The sequence below is a fragment of the Chelon labrosus genome, assembly GCF_963514085.1.
Source record: "Chelon labrosus genome assembly, chromosome: 14".
NCBI lineage: Eukaryota > Metazoa > Chordata > Actinopteri > Mugiliformes > Mugilidae > Chelon > Chelon labrosus.
In genome coordinates this window covers 12,958,622-12,971,213 of record NC_140347.1, presented here as the reverse complement: position 1 = coordinate 12,971,213, position 12,592 = coordinate 12,958,622, and the positions used below count along the sequence as shown (strand labels likewise).

The 12,592-nt window shown below is 41.4% G+C and overlaps 1 protein-coding gene across 5 annotated transcripts in view; it reads left to right on the top strand.

Moving 5' to 3' along the window:
- The window catches only part of stxbp5a (syntaxin binding protein 5a (tomosyn)), a gene marked incomplete at its 5' end in the record, with an annotated part of 91,571 nt that overhangs the window by 56,207 nt on the left and 22,772 nt on the right, over positions 1 to 12,592 (top strand). For all 5 annotated transcript variants that reach the window (XM_084560402.1, XM_084560401.1, XM_084560400.1 and 2 more), the window contains one exon: positions 11,635 to 11,766. In XM_084560402.1, coding sequence (XP_084416528.1) covers positions 11,635 to 11,766 — 132 coding nt within the window. The remainder of the gene's footprint in view (positions 1 to 11,634; positions 11,767 to 12,592) is intronic.

The following is a 12,592-nucleotide window of genomic DNA, read 5'->3' as shown; positions in this document are numbered from 1 at the left end:
GCTTTCAGACATTTCTCCGACTTCTGATCTACGGAGTATCTTTTAATGCGGAGACTGGGAATTAAATCACACTTTCATGAACTGTGTACAGTAGTGCGTGCGGTATCTTTGCTGCAGATGGCAAAGATTGTGAGATGCGCACGTAGATTACGTGCACACACCTTTTCTGAAACCGAGTCTCTGTTCTCGTTTTTAAACCTGACAATGGTGCAAAAAGAGAGCGCTGACAGGGAAGAAATACGACTCTCTACTTCCTTCTCCATCTCAGTCAGCTGGAAAGCAGTATTGTAGTTCTAATAATGAGCTGAAAGAAAATAATGATTTAATGAGGCCAAAGTTTGCTTTATAGCAACCACTCCAAACTGAATGCAAAATGACTTTCAGACAGCTCAGACGCCTCTCTGATGGTACATGATGATTAATCTAAGCATCTAAAACACCAAAAAACATCTTTGCAAGATGAGCCGCAAAGCAGCTGAGTGCTGAGTAAAGAAAATATGTTTCTGACACGAGTTGTGACACTCACAAAGCAGAACAGTTTGTGAAATGCATCTTTTACCGGTGCCATGATTAAAACAGTAGAGTGCCACGTGTTCGTGTCCCCAGAGTGAGTTTTGCGAGCTTGCGCCGTGATTCTGCTCGCCTATCGCACTTGTACCGCCGTTTGTGAAAGGGCGGTTTGTAAAAGGTCCACCTTTCATAAAGCCGTGAGTCATGTGGCTTTATTGGCTTCCCTAGAGGCAATAGTGTGTGTCTATAAATAACAAACGGCAAAACAATGAAATACAGACACTGTGTCAGAGCTGCTTTGATTCTCTGTGGGCCTGGCGTGTGTCAGACGTAGACTGCGTGTTAGCTAATCTAGCAACGCTGCGGTGTACATATGACATCTGTATTTAGATAAAGGTTTCCTCTCACGACGCACTTTTGAGCTAGCGTTGTCCTTAGCTGTGCGTTTCTAGCTTCTTTTTAACCTGAATTTGTTTTTTTTACTTATGTAACTGCTGTATCTGGTTTGTTTTATTACAAATGTCGTCGCAAAGTGTACGAGATTTTGCTCAATCTGATTATAGTCTGACCTCGCACAGCCCTTCATCATTCAGAGTGACTGAACATGTCTATGAATAGAAGCTCATTCATAAACTTGCGACTGAGGCTTAGGCCGACTGAATGGCGGTGGACACGCGTGTAGTCAGCATGTACGTGGCCATGCAGCGGCACATGTGGAGTTTGGACACAGAGCTAAACCCGCCTGTTTAAGATAATGAGATTATCCTAACGCTCATACTGGTTCTCACCTTGTTGGCAGCGCTGTAAGTACTCTGAGATACCCAGAGTCACTGACACACAGAAGATAGTGGATTTTGTATGTTCAGTATGTAGGGAGCTCTCTCTCTCTCTCTCTCTCCCTCCCCCTCCCTCCCTCCCTCTCTCTCACTCTTTCTGTCTCTCTACTCAATCTCCCTCTCTCAGATAAGCTAATATCCTCCCACTGCTCCTGGGCATTACAGTCTCTAGTAGTGAATCTCCCAAAGGAGCTCATCTCCGCTCTCCCTACGCTCACAGATACACCTCTCCAGAGACTAGGGGATGATTGGGTGGGAATTGAGGGAGGGAGGGGGGAGGGAGGCGTAACCGCTTTCTCGTTTTGCTCATCGTGATATGCGCCGAAGGAAAGCGAGAGACACGTAACAAAGAAAGGGGCCCGCAATGCCCTTCTCTCCTCTCTTTTGGAATATTCTCCCAGCTAATAAATCCAAATGTCTTTCAGAGAGCGATATCTTTAATGTTTTATTGGACCTCAGACCAGTGATCAGGGCGCTGCGGTGCTGCATCAATGAAGGCTGCACTGTGACTTTTCTAAACAGGGCTGTCGTGAACTCAGATCTAGAAACGAGTGACATAGGACATAACCAGGTTAGATCAGAAGGCCCATGTCCGTTCTCTAATGATTCACAACTGTTTTGGAGGCACAATGGAGACCTACACAATATTAGGAAGGTGGTCGTAATGTTATGCCTTGTTATGACCTTTTCTTGCAAAAATAAAGAGACATATGATGTGCTTATCAAAAAGCTTAGTGTCTAAAATGATATGGATACATGGGTCTTATTTGATGTGAAGATGTAGATTAGATGTCAGCTAGTTTTTGAAAATTACGAGCCTCTGATCGGTTAGCGGCGAGAATTATGGTCGTCATTAACTTGCCTAATGAACATCTGCAAACTCTGCCTCTGTACGTCTTCTTCCAACAAGACTGGAGGGTGAAATAACTTTTTACAACCATGAAATCCTTTCCAGGCTATATTCTTCCTGTTGTGCGCTCAACCTCTTTTTTTTTCCCTGCCGTGCGCTTTCGTTCAAACTCCGTTTGCCTAGAAGCTTGCCTCCAAGTATCAAAGATGTCGACTGAAATGAACAAGGAAGCCTTTCCTCATCTTCTTTTCAACCGCAGATGAGCCAGCAGACCGTGCAGTGATTGATACAGACTCTGGTGTAATATTTTAGTTTGTCGCTGTTCAAACAAGGCGTTCTATGGTGTGGGATTTCTGAGAAGTGAGATAAATGGGGGTAGTGTTGGCTCCTGTTTGCCGGGCACATTTTTAACGATTCTTGCAAACGTTCTCGCACAACATCAGCAGGTAGAGGGAAGTAATGACTCTCGGATAGCAACAAAGTTTGTAGCGGAGTTCAGACGAACAGCAGAGGCAATAAAACTTTGGATTTTACAAGCTCTCGGAGAGCTGAGAGAGCACGCTCTCCACTATGTGTCTTTCAATGGATTGTCTATTATTAGCGGTGGATCAGCAATATGGGTTTCCAGTGAGTGCTAGCCGGAGAGCATCCGTCACCCTGACCCTGCTTCACTCTGCTCTGTCTGACTCAACACCTTAGACTCAGTCCAGCCCTGATAAATGGTAAATGATACAGCCAGACCAGACTCATTCTATGTTGGTTTCTTTGTGGTTATTGCTTTATGGTTACCTCTAATAGAGTCTTACTCACTGGATGTAAACACCTAGGATAAAGGGCGCCACTGGGCACCTATTTTACGTTATTCACCTGTTTCGCTATCAGCGTGTTGCCGTTTTTCCATATTTCCTTTGCTACATGCAACAACGAGAACATCCTCTGATCTAGAAACCTATGCAGTGTTTCCCATGCAATGGTAACACTATGGAGGCCCGCCAGGGTGTAATTTTTCCTATTGCCCTCTCCTCTCCAAAGCTTCCTCCCTACAAACCGGTCGCTCACGTGCTCAGTTTTGAATTTAACCTGACCGAGAGAATGGCTCGGACAACTTACAGAACTCAAGTAGCATGTGAAGCTATTTGGTTGTTCACTAATAAAGATTTACATTACCGCCACCGTTTGAAATCCAGTGTTTGTGCTCTTGGTTTTTTAGATCATGGAGGTTTAAAATGATTTTAAGAGAGCTGGTCAAAACCCGGAGGAAATCACTCCAGACGTAACGTGAACTAGCTAAACTTTATAAGAGCTAGCTAGCAAAGTTAGGTTGAAAGTCAGCGGCTTCCTATGAATTCGTTTTGTTTGCTGATGCTTTATTTAATCTTACATACAATTGTCCATAGAATGCCGTGTCTCCACAGCCTTTTGTTTAGTATACATGTGGATGAACTGCACAGGCTGCTGCTGTGCGTCGCTAAGTCCAACATACACGTCATTACGGTAATTTGAAGACGGACTGATACAAAACGCATGATCTTGTTGTTTGTGCAGACATTTCATATACTGCATTAATTGTTTTTAGTAGGTGGGATAGCATCATAATTAGGTATCACAAAAATATTGTGAGAAACACTGCCATGTGCTGAAAATGTCTGGTTTTGACACAGATTTGAGTGTGCAATGAAGTTATTTAGGGCCTGTAAAGATCTACAAGGAATGATGTTACATTGTTTTCTGGCTTACAGAGACGTTCTTCATCAGCTGTAGCTTATTTGCTACATATTTGTACTCTAGCAAATGCATGCGCCTGTGACATTGACTCGAGAGTTGTAATGATCCCCTACACTTCTACTTTAATGAGTCCAGTGAGCTCCTCCAGGGTTGAAGTACAGGCAGGCTTCACCTCTAGGGCGAGATTACCAAATTATCTTTATCAGTAAAATTTGTATCACACAGTAGACACTCTTTCACCGTCTGACTGGCGTTTACTTTTGGTGGAAATAAGCCATTTTAATGACAACAATCAGGCACCTCCTTATGTTCAGATTCCACTTAAAACAAGTTCTTAGTATTACCAACATTGCTGCATCCCGGGCTTAGCGCTGCCCAAGACGATTGTGAGTAAAGAAATACACATAAGCCTGAGTGTTTTTTCCCCGTGTCCCAGAATGATAATGAGTGCAGAAAGCATGTCTTCCGGCTCCGACACAGAACTGTGGAGATAGGTCTGCCTGTGCGCTAGACTGCACTGCAATACCTCTAGTGTGACTGTGATAACCAAGAATGTTTGTGCACACGTAACTGCATGAACACATACAACCCACGCCATGGTTCGTCGAGATTTGCACCAATACGTAAAAAAAAACCAAAAAACAAACAAACAGAGGGGTTGAATGTTTACTTTAATTTGCCCAGGAGCAAGCTGTAATTCTCACAGCTATTAATGAAGGGTCGTAATAACACAGTAAAAGTATGCAAAATTATTCCCACTAAGCTTTAATTACTTCATTTCCTAGAAATACCACGATTGCCTGCATCGGCTGTGATGAAATTTACAACATTAACATATTTCATACCAGAATTAATGCCGCAAAACAACCTGGCACTCTTTACAACGCTGGATGCAGGTTGAGTCAGATGTAAAACGGTAACAACCTAGGCTCCGGCAAGATTCTCTACAAGAGACAGTACACTTATTACTAGAAAGACAAGACTACTACAAATTTCCCGTGGCAAGTTCTGCTGTCTTCAGTTAATGCGTCCTCTTGCAGTAAATCCCTTCCATCTGGTTGTCTAAGAGGTTTAAAAGCAAGTGCTACAAATTATTTGCAAACTCTATCTGACATGAGTCTGGCTTCATTTGAAAGTGTTTTTTTCCCCCCAAGACCTGTTGAGAATTCAAATAGATAACTGTTCATAGCTGATGGGTCATTTGGCAAGTCTTGTGATATCCATTAGTTGATAGGCTATCATTCTTAATACGATGGTCAGTCTCTGTGGGGCACTATCCATCAGGATGAATTTGATGTTATTCATAATGCTAACATTGTCGCAAGACTTCTTATTAAAACAAGACACAAAAACGGCGACCCTCCACACTGCTAATGTGTGTTCTTAACAAAAAGATGTTGAAAAGGTCATTATGGGATAATTTTGCTCAGTCAGTCAAGCGCTGTGGTCCAGGGTGATAACTTTCGATGCATGTTACACAACTTGACATGTATAGTGCACAGTAGTGTTTATAAATAAAACCTCTGAAATATAAAGGTATTTTCTTTTACTATCAGTGCAGTAAGACAAAATGTTGACAGTCTTGCTAATAGCTCTACAAAGCTATAATGCAAGGTTAGCATGCTAACCCACTTACCCTAACAATATCCACGTGCTGATGTTAAGCAGGTGCAAAGTTTACTTAAAACAGAATGAATCAGTAGTTTAGCACACTACCAAGCTAATATTTTGATGCAGGTGCTGTATTTAAAATCAATATAATAAATTTATCGTTTAGCTTGTTAGCAAGCTTACAGTTTATTGTCAATGTTTACCATACATATGTTTTGATGTTAGGGAGGTGCAGTGTTTACCATAAATACAATAAATTCATAGTTTAGCACATTAGCAAGCTAACAGTTTGTTGTTAAAGGGGAATTACCATTTTATCACCTGGACCTTATTTCTGGCATAAAATACGATCGTTTACTCACCCATATAACTTTGGTGTCATTTGGAGTCGTTTGTAAGATATTTAGATCAGCGTATATCCATGTAGTGGGAGTGACTGGGACACCGAAACGCAGCCTCTAAATAACGTATTATCTGCTGCGAAACTCGTTCATTTGACCAATATTTTGTTATGATACGCTAGTGCTAATCCCTGTTGAGTTATATGGGTGAGTTAATGATTGTATAAACGTAATAAATTAATAGCTTAGCATATTAGCAAGCTAACAGCTCGTTGTCCAGTAGATGCAATGTTTACCATTAACACAATAAATGACCAGTCTTTAAATAGTCATTAAACAAATTGCACTATGAATGTTGGGAATGCTTGACATCCTTTTGCAAGCCTTTAATGTTGAACTGTTGAACTGTTTTGTTTGTCTGATAAAGAAAGTCAGAAGATCATAGAAGTTTTTCTAAAACCACATCGGGGGTAAAACTCTCCACTCCCATGTACCTCTAAAACTCAAAAACATTTCAGGTTTACTTTGACATAATAAACTAAAATAGCTCATATCATGAACAATGATCATTTCTTTAATGCAGAAACGGTCTTAATTGGTAAATAGAAGCCCACTGGCGCTTGTTTGTTTCGGGGCTTATATAACAGTGGCGACACAAAAACAAGATAGTTTTCACTGAAACAAAAAATAGATGGTTTTCTGGGAATGACTGTTGACATTTTGCCCTCAAGTGGTTATTTTTTGAGATTAAGCCATTTTTGTTTTTTTGTTTGGATGTTTTGCTGTAGATTTTGTTCTTACTTGAGCCAAATTACCATTATGAGAACCCCTTTGTGGAAAAGTTCACGTACAATACACACACATACACACACACACACACACACACACAATTACGATATGTTGTGGAGACATAAATTTGGGTACACAATCATATTCTGAGGACTCAAGTTTGGGAACAAAAAGCTCAAGTCTGGATATTGTGATTAACAGCATTGTGCAAATATTAGCTATGGATATAGTTATAGTGAGTCTCTTGGAAATTAATGTACTTTATGTCAAGATAGATAGATAGATAGACAGATAGACAGATAGACAGACAGATAGATAGATAGATAGATAGAGCGATAGATAGATAGATAGATATCTTTGTGTGTGTCTTTGGTACTTCAGGGTTGTCTTGGGTCCCATTGTGACACTATACTAATAAAAGCTATTCCAACTAAGCCTGTTTCATATCCATGATTATAATCACGTCTGTATTCCTTCACCAGTGTCAGTTAATTTGCTTATTATTGCCTTTGCTGAGAATGTGTGTGTGTCTCTCGGCCTGTGTGTGTGAGGAGCTTTTGTGTGATTGTAATAAGTGTTGACTGAATTCTCTCATCCCCGCCAAAGACCAATCTGTGAAGACTGACCCAATGTAATAAATCATGAAATTAGTCTTTTTAATTGGTATTGTTTGATTTGATGCGTACCATGTGTTTCAATTACCCCGCTCATTTGCCAATTATGCCCAGTGCATTGTTGCCTATTGGGACTGTCACAGCGCACAATGCACTGACGGATTCCTAGAACTTTGTCTAAAAATCCGTTGCTGTTGAGTTTCCGTTAAAAGTCTGATGAGTTTTGGCATTTTCCTGAATATCAGCATATCAGCATATCTAATTGTAACCGAGATCATTAATGTCTATCCTTTATCCATAAGTGTAACGGTAACAACACTGGCAGTCAGTCACATCCTGGTGCCAACTGTGGGGATTTACATCCCCAAGAATACATTGTCTATATAATTGATAGTACAGCTTACTTAGTCTTGGATAATTCATTTCCTGAGCGTGGGATGGGAAACATTTTACAGAACCAGAAATTTGTTCACACTGCATTCAGGACACCTGTGATAACTACATCCACGCCACCTGGCACTGCGCACCAGTGAATCACTTCTGGCAAAACATCACTGACAAAGTATCTCTCCTCCTGAGCTGCTGCATCCCACCATCCCCACCACGTTCCCTTCACCACTGCCATCGGCTGAAACAGAAAGACACCTAAGCCATTAGTCATCATGCTTAATGATCTTTAAGCAAGCAGTCCTCGTGACAGAAAATAAGACCCCATAACCAAAGAACACTTATTACTAGCCAAACAATAGACAATTTTCCAACTAAGGTGTTTATGTGGATGACGAACATGAATATTCCACTAATATTCATGTTTTCATGCAGCATTGCCAAATATGCGCGTATCCTAAAAGATTCAGATATCCAAGTCTTTCATAATGTTTAAAGTAAGTGTGTTTCTCCTTCTGGCCATAACTGTGAGCTTTTTTCTAGGACACACATTTGTACCCCATTAACAGGCAAATGCTGCAAACTGGCAAGGCAAGGCACGTGGACCAGAGTTGAATCTTCTGAATGTCCAAAGAATACCCCTGAAACCTGACTAATATTGGTATAATCCACATGTCTTAATCAGAAAATCAATTGAACGGAAAGAACTGCGCATTTTAATTGATCAGAGGTCTTCAACAGGGGGATCCGTGTCTTAAATTAAGACGTTTTAAAATACACATTAACATGAATTCACCGTATTGTAGTGAATGGATAAATGGAGGAAGAAGATGTTATCTTTCGATCAGAGATGCACATGTCTAGAGCTCTCACAAGCCGGGCACCGGTTCACTCATATCACAAGACTAGCCTGGACCCGTCCCTCCAAGCCTCCTGCACACAAAGAGGAGGACCCACCCGTATTGCTACTGTACCAATTGGAACGCCACATGTTACATGTTGGCTCTGTCAGGTTCCCCTTGATTGACCGAGAGCTTATAGGCCGCTGCTAAAGGCACACTATTTTCCTATTGGTTCCAAGGTGGAAAATATGTTGGATCATTTGGTGGTTTGACCTAAATAAAAGATAATGGCGTTAAATTTGTTTGGTTACTTTAATTAATGGATACTGACAAATACCTTGTTTAAAAATATGAAGTAGCCACGGAGTGAGAAAACTAGAAATCCTGAATGGGGAAAAAAAGATGCATCTAAAATCGCGATAATTGTAATAATCGCGATAATCGTAATAATTGCGATAATCGCTGAATAATCGAATCGTAGCACCCTGAGTCGTAATCGAATCGAATCGTGAGGTACCTTAGATGGCACACCCCCATTATTCAGTCCTCAGTTGACTAAGATGAGTTGACAGTTGACACAAAGACGCACATTGCAGTATTATTTGAAAATAAGACACCTTTGTAAACAACAACATTTTCTTCACCTACGAATCCTTGTGCAATCATTTTTGAGATATTTCTGCCTAAAACACTGCAGCTCTTATCCACAACAGCCAGCTACTGTGGCCAGTATATTATTATGCCAAGTGAATGGACATCGTTACGAGCCAAAATGAATCATTTTGTAACTCGACCAAAAACCAAGGTATTTTTATAAATGGCAGCAGTACGGCCTCCCTACTCACAGTACCTTGCACATGTCTAAAATAAAACCGTGAACATATGAACCTGTGTATTATTTGAATAGCTTAGTATTGAATGCACAATAACAAGGTACGTTTATACATGACAGTCTCAGTTTAATATTTTATACACTATATATAGTAGGGGGGGTCAGTTTGGGGGTCCTTGACCTGAAAAACGTTGAAGACCCCTAGTATAAGATAACACAGTTTAAGTATGTGGTGAGTGAATCACCGGTTGCACATAAGCACAATCTTCTACTACTCTCCACATCTTGCTTACTTTCTTAAAATCTCAGCAGATTTTGAGGAGCCCGACACGCAGCACAATTTATGATTAATGACACACTGAAGGCTAAATTGATATACACCTAAACAAATTGCAATTGGAAGAGATTGACTTAGCCTGAGCGTGCGCTCACATCGGCATTGACAGCGAGGCAATCAATCACTTCAAATGAGCGATGTGAGACAGGTAGAAGTATTCAAGAGACAAGGCGACCTGGACCGGTGGCAGGTTCACACTTAAACAATGAAGGGAGCTTCAGATTTAGATTTTGGAAGGCAGAAGCACTAAATCAGTCCCTAAGCATGACCAAGATGCATTTTTCAGACGAGATAACCTCATGTCAGAGGCTAATATTTATCTGAGAGAGACAGAACTTCACCCTGACGGAGCGCTAGACTTGTGGTGGGCTATATTTCAGATGCTGTAGGTGTTCTGGTAAGACACGTCCGTGAGTGAAAATGAATGTTGTAAAACTACTTCTGGAGCCGCTCCGAGCTCCGCACCGTGCGCCGTGTCATCGTGTTTCGGTAATGTCAAAATGTTTGCCGGCTTTAATTATCAGCTATGAAAAGGGCATCAATAAGCAAGGCTGACCTTTACTGGCATACTTTTGGTCATGATGTGTTTGTGTTTTCAGTGATTTCTTGTCAGTAGATAAATCATCACGAGCCACGCTTACAGCGGCAACGGGACCGCTCGGTTGATGGGAAAGACGAGGACAGAGAGGGCAGCATCTCCCTCCCTGTGCCCGTCTTTCTTTATTATTCCCTTTATCTGTTAGCTTTTCTCTGCATGAAAGATCTGTATCTCCATTTTGTACTTTAGTTGTTCACATGGCATGCCCTATTTTAGGATTTTGAAGGCCAGGCTAAAGGTCATCTCTTACTTTTCCTGTTAATACTATAGACATAAGAATTGTAATTAATCTTCCCTCCTTTCCTTTATCAAACTTGCACTTGTTTTTGAGTCCTGCGGTTTACAGCAGTGTATGTCAACATCCATACATGTGAAGAATTTAATTGAGAAGAATGTGAAATTGACCCTTCCATTTATTGGGGATATAAAATCTCATTGCTTACGCATTTATCTTATTAGATATTTGTGTCAAATTGTGCCTCACATAGATATCTTGTTGAGGCCAAAAGCATGCTTTAAAGGGCCACAGGGTCTTTGATCTTTTACCACCAAATTAAGTTTTATTTCCTTCTTGATTCCAAGTGCACATTTCTGCCTCTACGTTTTTCTAAGATAATGTGTTGACAAAATGGGTGTGGGCAGACAAAACCAAAGCTCAACATCTAATTTGTTTTTAAGCTGGCCGCATGGACTAGACCAGGGGTGTCAAACATACGGTCCGGGGGCCAAAACCAGCCCTCTTGAGACTCCAGTTTGGCCCGTGTGATGTATTTGCAAAGTGCAAAAATTACGTAGAAAGCTCTTGGCTTTCGCTATAAAAGTATTTGCTGATCCTAATGATCCTTCAGGTTGTTCGTAAAATGATTGTTGATTTTCTTAGTGTACTTTTTTATAAATTATTCTGCTATTATGCTACTGGTCCGGCCCCCTAGAGATCAGATGAGCTGTATGTGGCCCCTGAACTAAAGTGAGTTTGACATCCCTGGACTAGATTAATTATTAAATGGTTTAATTTGATCTTACATCAGTGATCTTAAATCCATATCTCCAACTGACGTAGGATGACCTATATTTTATTTTACTGCATGTTGAAGACACAGTTCTTTCCTCAACCAAAATGTGTGTAGTCCTTTTTCATGTGAACCCTTCCTCATTAGAGGAAGCAGCTGCACCTGAATCCGGGCACTCTTTTTAATCTCACTTTCACCATCTGCCCAAGAGTGCCAAGTCACTGCCTTTAAAACCGCATGCGAATATCATGTGCCGTGTGGCTGCGGCAATGCAACAAGCGCCCTCGATGTTTTCATCCCGCTGAACCGCCGTCACCCTCACCCCCCCGCCCTCCTGCCTCTTGTTTCCTAGGCTATCCACTCGGTTGCCTGGCATCACGAGGGCAAGCAGTTCATTTGCAGTCACTCAGATGGAACTCTGACCATATGGAACGTCAGAGGCCAGGGCAAGCCCATACAGACAATCACACCGCACGGTAAGGAGGTGAACACACACACACACAAATCACACTCATATGTAGGCCATGTCTGAAATCATATACAGGGCTCATACTGAATGCTTGTGGAGGGTAAAGACACAGACACGGACAGGAGCATGACTGTCTCATTGTACGATACCTGGATGAATCCCAGCTTTTTCTGTATTCTATATTTATTTTTACATGTACAAAACCTCAACTTACCAAGGTTTGGTAATAATAAGTAAGAACCCCATGCATTTTAACACTTTTCCTCAGAGAGACTGTTAGTTTCTATGTCACAGAATCATATTCTGTAATAAACTGATTTTCCGTGGACAGTGGAGAGACTTCTAAGTGTTTCCACAGAGGCCTGCCTTAGATAAATCTAAGGGCCGTGACACACCAAGCCGATGCTCGGCCGTTTTCTGGTGTTGGGCCATCTGTGACCCTGGTTTTTTCAGCATGTCCTGCAACTTTTGGCGCAAGTTGGACCCCTTGTCGCCGGCATTTCAGCCTATTCAGCCTGTTGGATCTGCGGTGGAATGAGTCGTTGAGGGACATCTCTCTGCCCGTTCGGATAAATTCAAAGGGCTTTTCACAATGGCGAGATCATCCAAAGTCCATAAACTGTAGACCGACTGATCATGAGCATGTTTCAGGAAAGACCAGCTCTGTACAGCAGTTTGTAGCTACTCCTAGCCTTCTTGGTTGGCTGTTGGCGACAGTCTTTGCAATCGGTAGTCGCAATCAGCCTTCGTTGACAGTAGTTCTTTGATGTCTGTATTTGTTAGATTATTACGTCTAAAAAAAACATGATTCTGCATGGTCCGAATACTTGAGGGTCTTATA